The sequence below is a fragment of the Mobula hypostoma genome, chromosome 12 (genome assembly GCF_963921235.1).
Source record: "Mobula hypostoma chromosome 12, sMobHyp1.1, whole genome shotgun sequence".
In the NCBI taxonomy this organism is placed as follows: Eukaryota; Metazoa; Chordata; class Chondrichthyes; order Myliobatiformes; family Myliobatidae; genus Mobula; species Mobula hypostoma.
The window spans coordinates 84,846,647-84,868,449 of record NC_086108.1 but is presented as its reverse complement, the minus strand read 5'-3'; the positions used below and the strand labels follow the sequence as shown (position 1 = coordinate 84,868,449).

Below are 21,803 nucleotides of genomic sequence, written 5' to 3'. Positions count from 1 at the left end.
GCTACAGTCAATGAGCAGCATTCTGAGTTACGAGTTCCATATGGTTTGGAGCAGAGTGAGGAACCAGGGAAACTACATTTGCTGTTGACCTGTTGTCAGCAGGCAAAATGGAGTGGATACAGGTTGTAGCTTCTCTGCCATCCAACTTCTAAATAGACATTGAACCCATGAACATTACCTCACTACTTTATTTTTAATGTTTTTTTGCACACTTATTTTAACTGTTTAAAAAATATATATATATATATGCTTACAGTAATTATGTTTTTTTCTCTGTATTTATTTATCCTGTATTTCATTGTACTGCTGCAGCAAAGTTAATGAATTTAATGACAATTGCTGGTGATATTAAATCTGATTCTGATTCCATAAGACATAGGTACAGATTTAGGCCATTCAACCCATCAAGACTGTTCCGCCATTCCATCATGGCTGACTCCAGATCCCAATCAACCCCATACACCTGCCTTCTCGCCATATCCTTTGATGGCCTGACCAATCGGGAAACTATTAACCTCTGCTTTAAATACACCCATGGACTTGGCCTCCACCACAGTCTGTGGCAGAGCATTCCACAAATTCACTACTCTTTGGCTAAAAAAAAAAATTCCTCTTTACCTCTGTTCTAAAAATAGCCCCTCAATTTTGAAGCTGTGCCCTCCAGTTCTAAATACATCCACCATGGGAAACATCCTCTCCACATCCACATTATCTACTTCTTTCAACACTCGGTGGGTTTCGTTGAGATCCCCACGCATTCTTCTAAATTCCAGTGGGTACAGGCCAAACGCTCCTCATATGTTAATCCCTTCATTCCTGGAATCATTCTTGCAAACCTCCTCTGGACTCTCTCCAATGACAACACGTCTTTTCTGAGATATGGGGCCCAAAACTGTTGACAATACTCCAAGTGTGGCCTGACTCGTGTCTTATAAAGGCTCAGCATTATCTCCTTGCTTTTGTATTCTATTCCCCTTAAAATAAATAACAACATTGCATTTACCTTCTTTACCATAGGTTCAACCACTAAATTAACCTTTTGAGAGTCTAGCATGAGGAGTCCTTCTGCAACTCTGATGTGTGAATTTTCTCCCCATTTAGATAATAGTCTACACTTTACCAAAATACATGATCACACATTTCCCAACACTGTATTCCATTTGTCACTTTTTCACCCATTCTTCCAATTTAAGTCCTGCTGCAATCACATTGCTTCCTCAGCACCACCTACCCCTCCCACCTATCTTTCTATCATGTGCAAACTTTGCCAAAAAGCCATCAAATCCATTATCTAAATCCTGCCTGTCAGCCATTCCTTTATCTATGCCAGTATCTTTCCTGTAATGCGATAGGATTTTATCTTGTTAAGCAGCCTCATGATGGCACCTTATCAAACGCCCCTGAAAATCCAAGTAAATGACATCCACTGCCTCTCCTTTGTCTACCCTGCTTGTTACTTCCTCGAAGAATTTAACAGATTCATCAGGCAAGAGTTCCCTTTACAGAAACAATACTGACGACTAATTTTATCAATAGTCTCCAAGTACCCTGAGTACCCTGAAACCTCATCCTTAATATTAGACTCCATCATTTTCCCAACCTATAAGGTTAGGCTAACTGGCTTATAATCTCTTTTCTTTTGCATTCCTTCCTTCCTTAGAGTGAAGTGACATCTGAAATTTTTGAGTCCTCCGGGACCATGCCAGAGTCAAGTGATTCTTGAAAGATCATGACCAATTCATCTGTTATCTCTTCAGCATCCTCTCTCAGGATTCTGGCATGTAGTCCATCTGGTCCAGGTGACTTATCCACCTTAAGACCTTCTGAGTTTGCCTAGCACTTTTTCCTTTGTAATAGCAATGGCACTCTCTTCTGCTCCCTGACACTCATAGACTTCTGGCACACTGCTAGTGTCTTCCACAGTGAAGACTGATGCAAAGTACTTATTAAGTTCATCTGCCATTTCTTTGTCCCCCAGTTACTATCTCACTAGCATCATCGTCCAGTGATCCAATATTGATCGGAAATGGACATACAAATGTGCAAATTAGGAAGTCATTTAGTCATGATTGATCCGATTGTAACTCAATTCCATATTGTCATCACCCTATACTATCCTTCCACCTCTTGCAAATCTCAAACAATTTTTTTATATCAATTAGATATTATGATCATAGTCAATATCTGCTTTTATTCTGCAAATCTATTAAACTCATGTTCCCCTGTTATCATATAAAAATTAATTTATATAATTCTTAACCTCAAGATCATTGACCTGAAAATTTGATATGATAGCATGTAAACATGAGTTTAATAGAATTGTGGAATAAAAGTATAAGACCATAAGATATAGGAGCAGAATTCGGCCATCTTGACCCCTTGAGTCTACTCTGCCATTTCATCATGGCTGAGTCATTTTCCCCCTCATCCCCAGTTTCCTGTCTTTAGCCTCTATGTCTTCATTCCCTGACCAATCAAGAATCTATCAACCTCTGCCTTAAATATACATTAAGACTTGGCCTCCACAGCTGCCTGTGGCAATGGATTCCACAGATTCACCACTTTCTGGCTGAACAAATTCTCCTCATCTCCATTCTAAAAGGACACCCCTCTATTTTGAGGATGTGTCATCTGGTCTTAAACACTCCCATCATAAGAAACATCCTCTCCACATCCACTCTACTAAGGTTTTTCGCCACTCAATAGGTTGCAATTAGGTCACCCTTCATTCTTCTAAATTCCAGTGAATACAGGCCCAGAGCCATCAAACGCTCTTCACATGACAAGCCGTTTAATTTTTATGAAAACAACAGGAATTCTGCAGATGCTGGAAATTCAAGCAACATACATCAAAGTTGCTGGTGAATGCAGCAGGCCAAGCAGCATCTGTAGGAAGAGGTGCAGTCGACGTTTCAGGCCGAGACCCTTCGTCAGGACATTTTTATGAACTTCTTTTGAACCTTCACCAGTTTTAGCACATCCATTCTAACATAAGGGGGCCAAAACTTTACGCAGTACTCCAAGTGAGGCCTCACCAGTGCTTTCCGTTACATCATTGCGTTTATATTCTAGTCCTCAAGAAATGAATGCTAACATCACATTTGCCTTCCTCACCATAGCCTCAACCTGACAGAAAGACTCCCAAATCCCTTTGTGCCTCAGATTTTGTGTATGTTCTTTCCATTTAGAAAATGATCGGCCCTTTCATTTTTCTCCCCAAGTCCATGACCGTACACTTCCTGGCACTGTATTCCACCTGCCACTTCTTTGCCCATTCTCCTAATCTGTCTCTGTCCTTCTGTAGTCTCTCTACTTCCTCAAAACTACCTGCCCCTCCACTTATCTTCATATCGTCTGCAAACTTTGCAACAAAGCTATCAAGTCAATCATCCAAATCATTAACATATAACATCAAAAGAATTGGTCCCAACGCAGACCCCCTGTGGAATACTGCTAGTCAACAGCAGCCAACCAGAAAAATGGCTCCATTTATTTCCACTCTTTGCCTCCTTCCAATCAGCCACTGCTTTACCCATGCTAGAATTGTTCCTGTAATGCCATTGGCTTGTAGCTTGTTCTGCAGCCTCATGTGTGGCACCTTGTCAAAGGCTTTTTAAAAACCAAGTACACAATATCAACCAATTCTCCTTTGTCTATCCTGCTTGTTACTTCTTCAAAGAATTCCAACAGATCTGTCAGGCAAGATTTTCCCTTGAGGAAACCATGCTGACTACAGCCTATTTTATCATGTGCTGCCAAGTATCCTAAAACTACATCCTTAACAATTGACTCTAATGATCTTCCCAACCGGAGGTCAGACTAACTGGTCTATCTATAATTTCCATTATTCTGCTTCTCTCCCTCTTGAAGAGTGGAGTGACATTTGTATAATGCTACATCATCCCCTTTTCTTTTTTTCCAGTTAGTCCAGCAATTTTGCCAAAACTGGGTAATTCTGGATCTCTCTCTCCTGTTTTGGATTCTCATGGGAAAAAATTTCTTTTCCTTTAGTTACTGTACATTTGGGCTTAAAGAACTAGGAGCATTTGCAATAATTGATTGCGCTTGTTTCAATAAATAATGAAACCAGGAACAAGCCAAATATCTGGAAGGGAAGAGTAAATCTTAACTAAAAGGATGAGTTTTAACTGACAGACTAAAAGAAGATGTTTTGAGAGCTAAGCTGGTGTGTTGAGCACCTGTTGTTGTAGATCATTGTAACATTAGCTAATAGAAAATCAGCCCATCCTTCATAAGGTTGCATCCAGAGAGAGTTGGAGTTTTACTGCTGCTGAGGTTGTTTGTAATTCATGGATAGATGCAACACATTATTCATGTGGTCTTGTGCTGTGGCTGTGTTCATTGCCTACTGCAACCTATATTACAATACCAGCAAAGTTTCTCTGGCTGAACCTCTCAATCAAGCAAGCTGTATTGTCTGAAATGACAAGGCCACCAGTCACATGATAATACCACAATCTGCAAGTTTTCCTTTCAACTCACACACAGCAGGAAAAGTCTTAAATTTCTAGCGACTGTTTTTCGCTTTTTAAGTATTAATAGTTTACCGATTCAGTGGAATAACTTGTATTTCTCACATGCTCTGCTCATACATGGGTATGTGATAGCTCTAAATATGCAAGCTTAGCTGCAGCATGATGCCTCCTATATGGATCCACTTTAAAATTGTCCTACTATTCACTAGCCAGGATGTCACATTGGAGATGCTTATCTGTTAGTGTTGTACACATGCAGACAGTACAAGATCTTTTCAGTAAGTGTATCAAATGCTGCTATTTTAGTTGTAACAATGTAATTTAAAGTACATTTTGTACACTTTCAGATAGGTACTTGCATGATTGTCCAATATTTATTTTCTGTATTATTTACCCCACCATTCTGTTGTTTTACCATATTTTTGCATGATTGAATGCAAATAGAATATTCATATCTGTTTGAAAAGAGCTTTGATGTTAATTTGCTTGTTCTCTGCATGTATTTTTAATTTTAGTATACATTTTCTGTTTAGTCTTTTACCATTTTATTTTATTTATTACTTTTCACCCCCTCCATTTATTCACTAGCCCCCTCTGCCCCACCTCAAGATGTTCACGGTGTTGCAATCAGCTCCTCCAGCATTCGGGTAAGTTGGCGTCCACCACCAGCAAACAGTCGTAATGGAGTCATTACCAAATACTCCATTATATATCAGGCTGTGGATAGTGAGGACAACAAGAAGCATGTTTTGGACAACATTGAGGCAGACGCAACCAGCTCGCTAGTTGAGGGTCTGGAGAAGTGGACCGAATATCAGGTGTGGGTTATGGCTCATACGAACGTTGGTCCAGGTCCGAAGAGTACACCTGTGATTATCCGCACAGAAGAGGATGGTAGGTTGTTCAAAAATAAATGTAAATATATTTAACATTGTAGTACATCTTTCACCAAATTTTCAAAGATAGTTAAGCCCACACAGCATTTAATGAAGAAAGGGAAATTTAGATAGAAATTGGGATAATTTCTGTAATTGTGCATTTTAATTTAAATGTATAAAACTTCACAGTCAAAATGGATTGATGTTGTATTCAGGCTGTTCTTGAGAAATAAGATGATGTGTGCCTTTTTTTCATGAAGCTAAAAACAAGAGTAACAGCAGTCCACAATAAATGTTGATACGCAAGATTTATTCCAAATTATTTTCTGTAAATATTAACAAATCTATTAGCAAAGAGGTACTCCAAAAGAAATTGTACAGTTCAATTATTCAAGAAATATTTGTGTATGAATTATCGATTAATAACACTGTGACATCCATTAAGATGGAGCAGACTATATGTCTAGGCTCACAGCAATTGCCCTATGCATAATTACTTCAATTAGTAAATATCTGTTTAAAGACTAGGAGAAACACAAGTAGCTTCCTTTAATAAAGGTAACTTGCTTTTTTTTTAAAAAGAGTCATGAATAGTGCATAAAGTCAATCTCAGTTCATAACAGTCTAATCATTGGGCTTTGATAACAGGAGAATTGCCCCAATTATCTTCAGTCTGTCTTAAAATAGTGAATCACTATATAGATCTTTTATCTTTTATTTGTCTGAATGAAGTTTACCTCACAAAGTGCTGCTGTTTCACAGCTCCAGTGACCCAAGTTCAATCCGGACTTTATAGAGATTGCAATTTCTCTATGGCCATATATTTGAGAAACACCTCCCTGATTTATGTCATGTGGAATTTTGTTGTATTATTTTATAACTACACCTGTCTTTTGCACTTATGAAGCACCAGGGAATAAAGAATCTAAAAAGTGGCACTAAAAGCTGTATCTTGCAGTCATCTGCAATATTTATTCTGGTTTCTTTGTCAGTGTGTTCTCAGCATTTCCACACCTCAGACTTGTGGACATATCCAATATCCTATGACATGCGAGGTTTTGTGAATAGCAAATTGTGACAAAGAAGCAAAGTGCTAAAAGAGGAACGAGAGAAAAGTGAGTTGAGATGAAGATTGAAATCTCCAGTGATGAGAAATCACTTGGTGCAGTGTGCATGACCAGCAATAAGGATACTTAAATAGATAGATTATTGATCCCAAAGGAAGTTAGTTTCACAGTAGCATTACAAGTGCACTGATACACAAATATTAGAAGAGAAGTAAGAAAGAATAAAAAATAAGTTACTTCAAACAGTCTAACAAGAGAGGGGTCATCACTTCCCCAGCTATAGGTTGACTCATTATAGATCCTCATGGCCAAGGCTAAGAATGACATCATATAGCACTCATTGGAGCAGTGCAGTTGTCTTTGTTTATTACTGAAAGTGCTCCTCTGTTCAGCCAAGGTGGCTTGCAGAGGGTGAGAAATATTGTCCAGAATTGCCAGGAGTTTCTGTAGGGTCCTTTGTTCTACCACAGCCTCTAGTGTGTTCAGTTTGACTCCTGTAACAGAGCCAGGCCTTCTAATCAGGTTATTGAGGTTTTGGCATCACCCATATTGATGCCATTGCCCCAACACAGCACAGCATAGAAGATTGTACCCAACTATTGCTGAGTCATCAGAGAATTTCTTCAGATGCTGCTGGTGGAGTTGGTGAGACAGACTGAAGACTTGAACATTGATGTGGGAGGAGTGGAGCAAGTGTGTATAACAGGAAATGAAAGGAACAGAATACAAATGCAGGAATGATAGGAAGATAGGCCAAAATGGGATGGTGTGAAAAGTGTTTCATGCCACCATAGTAGGTATTGAGGATTCAACAGCAAGCTTTGGAAGGGTTGGGGTTGGGGAGTGTGGCTGGTGTTGTCATCATCATTAAGCCAAGTTTACTTTAAGGGTATAATGCCATCAATATTGCAATGCAGTCATTTGTAATTACAGTAAAACCTGATGTTTCAGTCTACATGTGGAATATTTTTGGAAGGGGCTGGTACAGATGAGTGAAAATATACACTGTTTATAGCATAAAATAAAACTTCAAAGGTTAAATTAATTTTTTCCTCTATTAACCCAAAGTTTGTATAGGGAAATCTAAATGTATTTTCAACCCAAAGAATGTTCAGTTCTAAAATTGAAATTCCAAAAGACCAGGTGGGGGTAGGGGAGCAAATTGTACTCTGGTTCAAGTTATAAGCTGTATTTTAGGTTGGGTGTCAATGGTAAGAACCTTGTTTGAAAATTGGCTTCCCTGGTGTACTGATAAACTGATGTCCAGAGTTTATGTTAGTTACAGACAGACAAGTGAGCCCAGTAGCTTTTTGAGGGAGTTAAGGTAACACTTCTGTAGAAAATGGAAATTCCAAATGTTTTCCATTGGAGAATGAGTGAAATCAGAGACATCAGGAAGCAGTGGATGAATGAAGAGCCTAAGGTCTTGAGAACAGTTATGCAAAATCAATACCAGGATAGGAATAAGCAGAGAATGATAAACCTGATGGAGGGCCAAGTTGAAGTCCAGATATCTGAAGTACAGAAGTAACAGCTCCTGTAGAAAATTGGAGATATATTGAGCTCATTGTGAGTTACTGGAGAAATAGTCTTCAGTACGGAACTCTCGGCTGCAGACTCAAGCTAGGAAATCAGCAGTTTACTAAAATACAATCAGTGGTTGAGAACCTGGAATGGAATAGATAGAAAGTAAACAGGAAAACCCTTGAAACTGTAACCAAAATCTCTCAATGTATTCTTACAAATGTTTGAAATTTATTTTACTGCTACTTTTTCAACTTTAATGATTTTCTACCCTACCTCTTATGATCAGTTTCTTAGCTTCTATTAACAAGTTGTGTGTACACTTCAAGTCACATGCCCACATACAAGGCTGCAGGTCATTTTAAGTTCAAACCTGCTTTTGTTTCACATGAAAGGGAAGACAGTGAAAGAGGCTGAAATTGTATTTTTTAAATTTTGTTTTCTAATACTATTTTCAACTTTCAATAATTCTGTAAATTGAATGGGTAGTTTAAATCCCAATAGCCAGTACTGTTGCTGCCTGAAGACTAACTTTTTGATCTATAATTATAGTGAACTCTATTTCTCAAAGTAACCTGCTGTGGTTGCCACATGATAATTTAGAAAATATTCAATACTCAAAGTCAATTGGAGAACAATTTTATTGAACATAGAGCACTACAGCACAGAACAGGCCCTTTGGCTGATGATGTTGTGCTGTTTTACTAATCTACTCAAGATTAATTTAACCTTTCCCTCAAAACAATGTACTAAATTCCATGAATAAACCTAGGAACTATTTGTTAATTATCATGCCATTTTAGTAAGCTGAGTGAATGTAGATAGATATATTAAAAGTTCCCTTCTCCTTCTCTTCCCAAGAGTATAATTTTGACAAAAGAAATGGTATTTAGAATTAAATTAGTGGGATAATTGACAATAGACAATAGGTGCAGGAGTAGGTCATTCGGCCCTTCGAGCCAGCACCGCTATTCACTGTGATCATGGCTGACCATCCACAATCAGTACCCCGTTCCTGCCTTCTCCCCATATCCCTTGACTCCACTATCTTTAAGAGCTCTATCTAACTCTTTCTTGAAAGCATCTTTCTTGAGATCTGCATATTGAAAGGAAGAGGATGTCTGGGAGAGAGGCATTTGAAAGAGGCTTTTTTAGTGTATAGCAGATGGTTTTTAATCACAGTAGACACGCTCATTTATGCTGATATTGGTCATTGTGATTCATATGCATCCAGTTAGAAAGCATCGGCTAATCAATTGTTGATCCAGATATGAGGATGTGAATTAGCAGCAGAATTAGGTGGCTGGACCCTTCAAGTTTTCTCCACCATTTTAATAAAATGGCTGTTCTGAATGTAACCTCAAATTCACTTTCTCCCTTCCCATTTACCTTTCACTTCCCTACTTGAAGAATCTATCCTATATAAAATGATTCCACCACCCTTCCAAAACCCATAAAAGAAGAACTTTTGCCTCTTTTCTTTATTAAATAGGTATCCCTATTTTTTTTAAAAAGTGACTTTGGTTTTACATTCTCCCATAAGAAAAACATCCTCTCCGTATCCATGCTGTCAAGTCTCTACAAGGTCTTTCATTCATATGTTTGACCATTCAATTTTCCACATAGGACAAAGCAGCAATTCTATGTACGGGTCTAGTTAACTACTTCTGAATGTGTCCAATATATTAACAACTTTCCTTGTGTTAGGAGACCAGTACTGTGCATGACACTTCAAATGTGGTCTCATCAATTGGAAATAACTGAAATATAAACTCCTATTTTTTATATTCAGTTCCCCTTTCAATAAACAATGCCATTCTGTTAGTTTCTAAAAAAACAGTTGATACCTGCTGACACATTTCATACACTAATATATCAAGTTTACTCCACAGCTTAGATTTCTACAATATGTCTCTTTACAGAAGGTACGCTTTGTTTTATTTACTTTTCTGCTAAATGGACAACTTCACATTTTCCCACCCATTAAGCTTTGTTTGCCAGATCTTTGTTGGAAGTGTTCACTCATCAAACCTATCTATCTCTTTGTAGCTTTGTAATGTCCTTCAAAGTTCAAAACTGCTTTCTTTTTGTCATTAGCAACATTTTTAATGATATTGTCACTCACTTACGTCATTTATATAAATTATAAATTTGAGGACCCTGCACCAGTTCCTATGCACACCCTATCCTGCCAACTAAATACTCATTTATGCTTCCTCTATTTTTCCTGTTACCTATCCAATCTTCTATGTATGGCAAAATGTTGCCTCCTACAGCTCAAGCTATTTTCAACAATAATCTTTAAATCAGCTTTTTAGAAATTTAAGTATAGTGTGTCCACTGGTTCCCCTTTATCCAAAACATATTACATTTCTTTATAAATTGGTAAGCATGATTTCTCTTGTATAAAACCACACTAACTTTGCCTAAATTTTGTTTTAACATCTGTTACAATGTCTGTTTCAATATTTTATATCACAGATGTTTTCTGATTTCTGTTTCCCTCCTATTTTTGAATAAATGAGTTAAATTTGCCACTTTCCAATCTCTCCAAATTCAGGAAATTTTGGAAAATTAAAACCAATGCATCAACTGTTTCACTAGATGCTCTTTTTAAAACTGAGGTGAAGTCCAGAGACGTGTCAACTTTCAACTCCAACCATGTGTTCAGTAGTGCTTCAACTGTGATTTTATTTTCCTGATTTCCTCCCTCCTTTCCAATTCTCAATTTATAACTTATTTCGGGGTTTTTACTATTGTTCTCTTGTATAGCCTTATGAAAGTATTTCTTCAATTCATCTGCTAGCATGTTTTTCATTATTAATCGCTCAGTTGCATTTTCTATAGGGCAAGCAATCTTCTTTTCTAAGGAGGGATGGTCTTTGTGAAACCTGATGTACAGAAGACTCTTTGCACAAGTGGAATGCTTCAGAATATATTGGTCTTGTGCTAAATAGAAAATGCTTCAGATCTTTTCCTTGTTGAGCCACGATTGACTTGGAAATTAATGCTAATTGTATTATGTCTGCAAGGAGAAATTATGTCATATACAGGAATTCCTTTAAAATTACTATAAGATGATATGTCAATCTCAATTAATCATTGCTGAATCATACCTTCCCTGTGCGTGTTGCAATGACGCAGGTGCGCTCGTTGGCTGTAGAGGTTCTTAGGCTCCAGAAGAAAAAAAATAGACCACAAATCCACTTAGCAGTGAGAAGTGTTGAAAGGAGACCTATGTGAATTTCAAGTGAGGACAACAATTAGATTCAGAATGATAGCCATTAGTTAAATGATCTTCCAATCTACCCTAAGTGTACATCATAGAAAGCAGCAGAAGCTGCATTAAGTGCACATAAATCAGAGAAATTGCTTAACTGCAACATTAAAAATAATAATCTTGCTTTCCTTCCCTGCACTGTGATCACAGTTAAACACACATGAAAATCAAGTTATCATTTTAATGCATTCATCTATTAATTTATAACATTTCTATTCATCGTCAGATTTACAGAATGTTAGGAGTAATCTCATAGCTGGTTCTGTTATCCTACTTGTTTCCTCTCCATATGGAGCCATCAGGCGCAGAAAATTTGAACTGGGTGATCACTTTTTTTCTCCTGGAAGTTTTGTAGAATTAACCCCAAATTGTGGAATTTTAGGTTTCATTTTCTGAAGGCAATTAGTAAATCTAGTCAATTTTTTTTTTCAAATTGATTTTGAAACATAGCACAGAATCTCCAGCCTAACCTGAAGTGCTGTTTTGTTTATTACCTAGGTAATGAATGTTTTTTTTTCAAAAGAGATGACTCGCTTAAATATAATAAATGGTTATGTCTTTGTGATGGAGAGTAGAAGAAAATGGTAACTGTCAATTATGAATGAGCATTAGGATTTCTGAAATGATTCCTGAAAAAAAACTATAATTTCATTTTTTACTGTAGTGCCTAGTGCACCTCCAAGAAAAGTGGAAGCAGAGTGTGTGAACTCAACTGCAATCAAAGTCACCTGGAAGCCACCAATGACTAACAAACATCATGGACATATCCGTGGATATCAAGTAACTTACGTGCGAATGGAGAAAGGAGAACCACAAGGACATCCTGTAATTAAAGATGTGATGTTATCAGAGGAACAGGTAAGAGCTGTTATTTGTCAGTAGTTGAAATTCTGAATCATGAGATGAAGGAAGGAACTATACTATAAGGTACATTTACCAAGTGCTAAAAACGAAGCAGAGTATGCGACTAGTTTTCTCAAATGGAGTCTAAAAGTAGAAACCATAATAATGTTTTGTTACACTTGCTTTCTTGTTAGGTTTGAGTTTGAAAAATGTGTTTTTCAGAAAATGGTTATTTTAGGAAATATATAAGTGCTCTGATTATTCATAATATTAAAGGTATCTTTTTCTTTTTGATCCTTAAATGGTGTTTGAAACACACCACAATTTCAAGTTCAAGTTTGAATTGTCATTCATCCATACAGGAATATCCAGTAATACAGCCAAATGAAACAGTATTACTCTGGTGCCAAGGTGCAAAACACACTTCCAGTAGTCATCCACAGCACAAGGCACACATAGTGTAGATATAAGACAGCAGTAAAATACAATCAAGCACAAAAACGTGTGTGTATTGGTCTACAGTAAAATTTTACCATGAGCAGGAATTGAAAAATGAACTATTTGGAGACTCTTATTCATACTTGGATCTGCTCTCTACCTCCAAAAAAAGTAGGAAATACAACTTATTTTGTAAAATAACTAAAACAAAATGTGAAGACAAGCACACAATTAAAAGTTGTTGACTTGTATTGTTGCTAAAGTATTATTAAAGTATTTTGTGTAATAGATATCAGTATTTTTTGAATCATGACTTTCTGTCTGGGTTGAAGAATGTAACTGGTAAATTATTTTACTGCTTGTAGCAGCTATCGTTGCCTTATTTTCTTTACCTTCAAGTGAAACCAGTTGGAATCAAAGTAAAACTGATGAATACACAATAAAAGACAATTTTGAGAATTTTAGTACTTGGTTAGATACCCATGGTCATGGGTAGGAGTGTTAGCAAACATTGAAAAGGTTTATTTTGTATGACTTTTCTGCAGCTTCTTCCAGGTTTCAGTAATGTTTAGTACAGGGGTCGGCAACCTTTTTGCCTCTATGGACTGGATCGCATATTAATGAGCGGACGATGGGCCAGATAAATGCCATTAAAAAACTTGAAATATGGGAATTATCCATTTAAATACACCTAGTTATGTTTTGCCTCAAATTAGTGAATAACACATGCTAGAAAATCATTTGTACTTAAGGTTGCTGACCCCTGGTTTAGTAGGTTGTAATGGTAGGTGTCATACTATTCCTTACTATTTTTAAGTATCCTTTTTTCATTCTTTATTTCTTGCAACTTTCAGATAACCTGTCTTGCTTGTTTACCAAATCTAATTGGAACTTTGTTTTCAACACAGCATGCAAGAGTTTGCATTGTTCTCAAACTTAGAAATTGCATTCTCCGTCACCAAGTCCAGATTTTTCTTTATAGAGTATGTAAAACCATATTTTCAATGCCTGGTAGCCTCTTCATAAATATAAAATACAGCAAGTATGTTTAGAATTTATTTCTCATGCGCCTTTGAACCATCAGCAAATTTGGCTACGCCATATTCAATTCCTTCATCTATGCATGAGTGGAGATTATCATCAACTGGGACAACAGCACAGATTCCTGCAGCAACTCAAGTTGCTTAACAACCTGAAACTCGCTCATTTATACTAGCTGTTTGTCATGTAAATACCACCAATGCCTTGACCTCCAACCTTGTGCAGTAACCTGTTATATAGCAGCTTACTGATGGTCATCTAGAAAGGCAAATATACTATATCTGTCAGTTCCCCTCTAATTGCCTAGCTTGTAATACCCTCAAAAAAGGCGTTTTTCCTTTCAAAGTGTCATGTTGAGTCTGCTTGATTGATTTTCCTTTTGCTATTTCCTCAATCATGGATTCTAGCATTTTCTTCATGTCAGACAAACTAAATTTTAGTCTCATGTTTCTACCTTCCTCCTTGTGTGATAGTTATATTTGCTGTTTTCCAGTGTTGGGACATGAATAGTGTGTGAGGAATTGTGGTGTTTAATATAATTATTTCCTCCTATTCATCATTTTTTAAATATTGCAGTTAATGGATGTCTCTTCTACTTTTCTGAAAAAGGCTGAAAAATTTGCATTTTATCAAATATCTTCAAACGATAGTGGCAAACAGTTCTGCTTTTTTTTAGTAGTTTAATTCAGCAGTTCAACACTTCCAAATAATTTCTTATTAGTTTTTGTGTAGGCACTGAATTGCTGACCAAATGTTTTTCATCTGTTAGTCTGATAAGATAAAATGATTCAACTTGGTATAACTATGGTTTAACAAGAAACTTTCTACCATTAATTACTGAGAAATGCATTGTTTATCATATATTCAGTGTGTGTTTGTATAACAGACAGATATAGGAAGTCATTAGTTAAATAATCTGTGATTATTAGGTTGGTCTGATGTTATTAGAAGCGGAATAACCCCTTGGAAGGATTTAGTAATGGACTTTCAGACAGCAGACTGCCAGTTTACTTGCTGTGGCTTGTCCTAGTGATAGATGTTAACTTTGAATATAAATTTTGCACCTTGCGTTAATTCCAATACTGATAAACTTTGCTCTAACAAGCATATTAGATCATAAGATAATGGTGTAGATTTAGGCTATTTGTCCCAGTGAGTCTGCTTCGTCATTTCATCTTGACTGATCCATTTCCCTCTGAGCCCCAATCGTCTGCCCTTCCCATTTCCCTTCGTGCCTTGACTAATCAAGAATCTTATCAACCTTTGCTTAAATATACCCAATGATTTGGCCTCCACAGCCGCCTTTGGCAACGAATTCCACAGATTCACCACTCCCTCACTAAAGAAATCCTTCCTCTATTCTGAGGCTGTGCCCTCTGCTCTTGGACTCTGCCACCATAGGAAACATCCTGTCCACTCTATCGAGATCTTTCAACATTCGATAGGTTTCAATTAAAATCCCCCTCCCCCACCTCACCTTCGTTCTTCTGAATTCCAGTGAATGCAGGCCCAGAGCCGTCAAACGCTCCTCTTATGGTAAACCTTTCAATCCTGGAATCATTTTTGTGAACAACAGGAATTCTGCAGATGCTGGAAATTCAAGCAACATACATCAAAGTTGCTGGTGAACGCAGCAGGCCAAGCAGCATCTATAGGAAGAGGCGCAGTCGACGTTTCAGGCCGAGACCCTTCGTCAGGTTCATTTTTGTGAACCTCCTTTGAACCCTCACCAATGACAGAACATAGAAAAGGGGTCCAAAACTGCTCAAAATATTGTATATGAATGAACAATATCCTTGTTTTTGAGTGGAAATTAATCAGGTTGATTTAATTGTCACCTATATTCATTGCTGAAATTTAAAATAATATTGTAATCATATTTTTGTATCTGTAGAGTACTTGAATGCCACCCAGATAATAGTTGACAATCTAAAAAGATGTGAAATGCGTAGAGGATAATTGAGGGTGACTGTAATGTGAATATATGCTGTTCTTGATTTTGTAGTTCGGTATTACTTTTTGTTTGTGTAATATTTCTGGAATATATGTCTCATCTCTGATGACCTGAAGTGTGGTATGACAACTAAGGGCTATGCTCTACGAAAGGTTAAACAAAGGGTAAGCAACAGCTACTGAACGAGCATGTCTCAAACACTGCCACTGTAAATACAGTGGCTGAATCTTGTTCCAGTTTGGAAGATGAACCTGCCATTCAAACCAGGGTAAAGTTTATATTTTGATATGTTCTGTAGTTTTTTTTGTTTATAGTTAGCATGTATCCTTACTAATCTAGTCTGAATTGTCTTTCCTCTAATCCCTTCTTTCTGATTGTCTTTATTTTCCCCCAACCATCCATTTAGTGGGAGTCTGAGGACACCCAGGATTATGTGAGTAATAAACATGCAATTCTGGGCATGGGCCTTCAATCACAAATCATTAGAGGGATGTCAAAGGTGAATGTTACAAAGCAGATTTAAGTAAGAAAGAAACAGTTAGGGTCTCAAAACTATTAGTTCTATAATTTTTTTGTTGAGAGTTTCTATATTTACGGAAGCCTACGTTCCATTCCATGACTCAATGTAGCAATCACTCTGCACTGTATAGTGGTACTGACCGCACCTATCATGCCTTGTGGCAAGCATGGTCTAGGTCAATGATTAAAAAAAATCACTATCAAATGCATTTTTTTAGATAATCAATCTACCATACAAATTCAACTTTTTCTGGTCCTACTTGATTTGAAACAATACTTCTGGGGTTAAATGTATAATTAAATCTTGCAGTTTCCTCAGTTTTTGTCCACTTAAAAAAGCCTAAAACAAATACAAATAGAGTAGAGATTTAGAAGTTTCTATTAATGGTTGAACTATCTGCAAATATTTATAAAAGGTTTTGGCAGCTATTATTTACAATCCAGTGCTGGAAAGAGATAAGTGCAATGTTGCAATCCAAAAAAAATTTAGTTTTCCTAACACTAATAACTGCTACTGATCTGCAAAGGAAATTCCAAAACATCTTGACATTTCCCTTCACACAGAGAGAATGTGTGAACTCTACAGAGGTCAGAACAGAGCCTAGTTCCTTGGAGCTGTGCTCTCAAAACCTCCTTGAAGAAATCTAACTTCCCCATGAATAAGAATCTCTGTCCAGATCTATGCGGGTTCCCTGATGAGCAATCCCATTAGTCCCATTTCCCTGTACCCTTAAGACTTGTTCTCTCTCAGACACAGTCATCAACTCCTTTTTGGTTTTTCTTCGTCATTAAAATTCAAGGGAATTACAGTATCCAGTTAATTTGTCTGCATGCCTTTGCAATGTAGGAGGAAACCAGAGCAGCCAGAGGAAACCTGCATGATCATAGGAAAATGTTCAAGCTTCACAAATACACTAACTTCAGGATAGAGTCTGGGCCCCTGGAACTCTGAAGCAGCAGAGCAACTGCTGTGCTTCCATGCTGCTCAAGCAACCATTTAAGATAAAATTTTCTGGAAAAAAAAGTACCATATATTTACAACATATGTTAAGATTCAAGTTAACATGGTGCAGTGAGAATTGCTATGCTTGCATGAATCAGCATAGAGTGAGAATGTAGAGATTTATTGATAAACTGAAAGGAACAATAGAGGTACTTGTTGGGTCTTGAGAAACAAATTTAAAAAGAAGTGACAGAGAGTGTATACCTTTGTTAATCTCTCTTTGACATCCCTCACTTGCCATTTTGCATTGATCTTCCTCTATTCATTAAACTGCACATTTGCATGAGAAGTATACCTGCTGGGAGTATCTCATGGGCATTCTGCTGTTCTGTTTTAATGGTGCTGGCACAATGCATGCTTTACCTCTTCACCGTTTTGTGTGATGTGTTGCAAATTGAGGTTTGTTTCATTGGTACTGATTTCATGTAAAACAGTGGTGCTGGAACAACTCATCTGGCTAAATCTCCAGTCTTCACAACAAAACATGATCAAGATCAGCTTGTTTTCAGCATAGCATGAAGGATTTAGGATAAACAATGGAAAGGATCAGTGAAAAAAAACAAACCCACAGTCAACTTAGTATTGACATTCCAGATAGAAGATGTGTGAGTAATTCATTTTCTGGCTACTGAGGATATTTTTAAGAAGGTACCTTTCTCAGGAAAAGATGTTCTAGGCTTTATCAGTTGGATTATTTGTTTAACCAAATTGCAAGATGTCAAAACTCAACAAGCATGAATGTGAAAGAGAATTGGGCAAACTGACTAGCCAAGACTACTCCACTTTGCTGCTCAAACCTGAATTTCACTTACCGTGCCCTTCATGGGCCTATTGCTGCCCACAGTAAACAAACATATATGCATGTGGAGATTGAGGTTTCTCATTCGTTTCATTACCATAAGCTCATTCATGTATTGATCTTGTCTCTGGACTGCCAGTGGGAAGATAATTATATACCTTGGTGATATGAAATTTCAAAGTAAACACAATAGAATCAATGAAAGATCGCCCCCAAAAGAATGAATAAACAAACAATTTATGAAAGACAGCAAGCTGTGCAAATACAAAAAGATAAAAATAGTAATACTAAATAAATAACCATTAAATATTGAGAACATAAAATGTAGAATCCTTGGAAGTGAGTTCATAGTTTTTGGAAATAGTTCAGTGATGGGGCGAGGTAAGATGAGTGAAGTTATCTCCTCTGGTTTAACAGCCTGATGATTGAGGGGTAATAACTGTTTCTAAGCCTGAGGCTCCCGTACCACCTTCCTAACGGCAGCAACAAAAAGGGAGCATGGCCTGGATGGTGAAAGACCTTGATGATAGCTGCTGCTTTCCTGCAACAGTGCTCCACGTAGATGTGCTCAATGGTGGGGAGGGCTTGACTTGTGATGGACCGGACTGTATCCATTACTTTTGTAGGCTTTTCTGTTCAAGAGCATTAGTGTTTTCATACCTGTCCATGATGCAACCAGTCAGTATACTCTCCACCACACATCTATAGAAGTTTGTCAGAGTTTGAGATAACATATGAATCTTCGCGAACTCCAATGGAAGTAGAGGTACTGCTGTGCTTTCTTCATAATGGATGCATGCCAGACCCAGGGCAGATCCTCTGAAATGATAACACCAAGGGATTTGAAGTTGCTGACCCTCTCCACCTCTGATCCTCCAGAAAGGACTGGCTCATGGACCTCCAGCTTCCTTCTCCTGAAGTCAGCAATCATATTCCTTGGTTTTTCTGACCCTGAGTGGGAGGTGGTTGTTGTGGCATCACACAGCCAGATTTTCAGTCTCCCTTCTATATGCAGACTGTGGTGTTATCAGCAAACTTAAATATGGCATTGGAGCTGTGTTTAGCCTTACAGTTATAAGGATAAAGTAAGTAAGGCAGAACGCTAAGCACACAGCCTTACGGTGCACCTGTGCTGATGGAGTTTGAGGAGGAGATATCATTGCAAACCTGAACTGACTGGGGTCTGTAAGTGAGGAAATCGAGGATCTAGTTGCACAAGGAGGTATTGAGGCCATGTTCTTGAAGCTTATTGATTCCTTCTGAGGGGATGATACTATGAATGCAGAGTTGTAGTCATTGAGAGCATCCTGATGTTTGCACCTTTGCTGTCCAGACATTCCAGGGTTGTGTGAAGAGACAATGAAATAGTATCCACTGTTGAGCTGTAGAGATGGTTGGGAATTTGGAGTGGATCCAAGTTGCTTCTCAAGCAGGAATTGATACGTTTCATCACTTCTCAAAGAACTCCGTAGATGTAAATGTGACGTATAGTAATTGAGGCAGGTAACATTCTTCTTGGGTACCAATGTGATTGCTGCCTGCTTGAAGTAGGTGGATACCTCAGACGGCCGAAGTGAGAGGTTAAAGGTATAGGTGAACATTCCTGCCAGTTGATCACAGGTCTCTTGTGGCCAGGTACCCTGTCTGGGTGGGATGTTTTCCATGAGGGGTTCACCTCTTGAAGACTTTCAGCTGCTCCCTCTTCAGTGATATACTGTGGTTCCCTCCCAAATAGTGACCCTTTGAAGGCTTTGTTATGTTTTTATTTCATGTCTCTTAATATTGTTCCCTTCCCTTTTGCCTATAAAGCTCCATTTATATTTAGTTTAAGGTTGGCAGCAAACTCTCACTTATTAATCGAGGCATTGGAGTGTCAGTTTGAATGTTTATTGATTCACTAAATTGGGAATCTGGGTTCCGGTAGACATCACATCAACCAGCAGGAAAACAGAAATACATCTTTACATATTTACGTTATTAATTTCCATTCCCAGTTATTAAAGCTCAGGAGATTGTCCTGAAATTGAGATAACTTTATTTCAAGGCAATGACATAATTCATGGAAAGAGGCTGACTTAATTGTTCACACAAAATTGCTGTTTTTCTTGTCGTAAAGTGCAACATTTGCTTACTAATTTTAGAAAAGGATATGGTACAAATTTTATTAATGCCCAAATGACCAAGGAAATAAAATTATAAATTGTGTTATCTATACACAATCTACATACGCATATACGATTTAACAGTACGTGTCAGTTGTATTACACACAGAAGGAAAAAAAACTCATAATATGCTTCTGTACAGAGAGCCTTTTTCCTGTTTGCTCACAAATGATCAATTTTACCAGATGACCTGAAAGAATCAAAATGTTATTGTCTAAAGTAATTGATGCAGCATTGGGATGAGGTGACAGTGTGTCTATATTGGTATGCATGTTTGGGGTTTACAGTGCACTTGCTGTTGCTTTTTGATTTCTGTAAATTATTTCCTTGGTTGATCCTCTTTGATAATTCTATTGCATTATATCATTCATATGTTTGTATGCTTCTGTGGATTATTGAGTTTGGCACCTCTGAAATAACTGGCAGCTAACAGATGTGATCAATTCACCTGGATTGCTTGCACAAATAATACGTTTTTTTAATTACCTGGATACAGATGTTGATACAGTGATTATTTTTTACAAAGTGCAGTTTAAGACTTAACAAATTTCCAATTGGTAATTTCTTTAAACAGTCAATAGAATATGTATATGTATTTTGTTTATGTTCATTTAAATTAAGATGTTCTTGTGCTCTGGAGTGATATTTTTACTCTGCCCTCTGATAGCTTTTGCCTTTTGTCCTGTTGCTGGATAAGCCTCCTTGGTACAGCTAGTTGGCTGCCTATACAGCAATCAAATTTATACCTGAGATTCTGTGCCAGCAAGGCCTCTGTCCTTTGGTTCTCGGCAAATCCTGATTGAGCTTTATTGGAATATATGTCATGTTGATTTCTGTGTAACAAATTTATTTCTGGTGCAATTTATAATAGGAAGCTTCCATTGGGGGACTGATGCCTGAAACAACATATTCCATTACAGTAGCAGCATATACCATTCGAGGGGATGGAGCTCGTAGCAAGCCCAAACTGGTTACTACTTCGGGGGCTGGTAGGTAGTATCTCAAGTACTGTAGCCCTTGTCTGCTTGTGTTTTTATACTAAGAGTAGTTCTTTTGACAAGTGGAATTCCGAGGAAGAACTTTTTTTTCATCTTGGTATTGACATGAGTTATTAGTGATTACCTTTAAATAGACTTAATCTTAAACATTGGCATTAAATGGAAATATTTAGAGATTAAACAAATGATATATTCTGTGCATGCAGAGTTGTAGATGAAAATTATTAAATCAGAATTTTACAGCATTAATTGTTATACTGAGTTAGATTCAGTTCAATGAATGTTAAGAATGAACCGTAAGTTAAGTCCTCCCAAAGTTCTGTAGCATTGAAAGGAATGAAGATAGTTGGACTCATCTGTAATGGTGATGGAATGGCTATCTAGATCTGAAGGTACTGCACGTTTAACTGAGTAAGATGGTAAAAATATTGTTGACTGGTAAGCAACTGTTTCAATTTTTCAGATTGAAGGTGAGTGTCAGAGATTCTCAAAATGTTGTAATCTACCATAATGTACACCACAAAACATAAATAATTGAGCCTTGCATTGGTGCAATTTTTCACTTGCTCTTTGGGAATTCTTTTTTTAAATAGACTATATTTATGATAGAGGAAGAGAACTGATTGTTAGCAAGAGTTGGATAAAAATAATCAAAATGTGAGATTCCTGCTTTTATGGGCATGTTTAATATTAGACAAGTAACTTACTGGTCTGAATATATAAATTCTGTTTACTCAATACATTGAGACTAAAGTAGAAAGAAGCAGCCGTATATTGAGTTTTGAGTGTGTGCACAGCAA

General features: G+C 37.3%; 1 protein-coding gene across 3 annotated transcripts in view; it reads left to right on the top strand.

Annotated features, from left to right (window-relative positions):
- Positions 1-21,803, top strand: part of ptprfa (protein tyrosine phosphatase receptor type Fa) — a 364,603-nt gene that overhangs the window by 227,452 nt on the left and 115,348 nt on the right. For 2 of the 3 annotated variants that reach the window (XM_063064555.1, XM_063064556.1), the window contains exons 11-14: positions 5,085-5,390; positions 11,910-12,103; positions 15,928-15,954; positions 20,877-20,994. In XM_063064555.1, coding sequence (XP_062920625.1) covers positions 5,085-5,390; positions 11,910-12,103; positions 15,928-15,954; positions 20,877-20,994 — 645 coding nt within the window. The remainder of the gene's footprint in view (positions 1-5,084; positions 5,391-11,909; positions 12,104-15,927; positions 15,955-20,876; positions 20,995-21,803) is intronic. The other variant, XM_063064557.1, reaches the window with a different exon arrangement.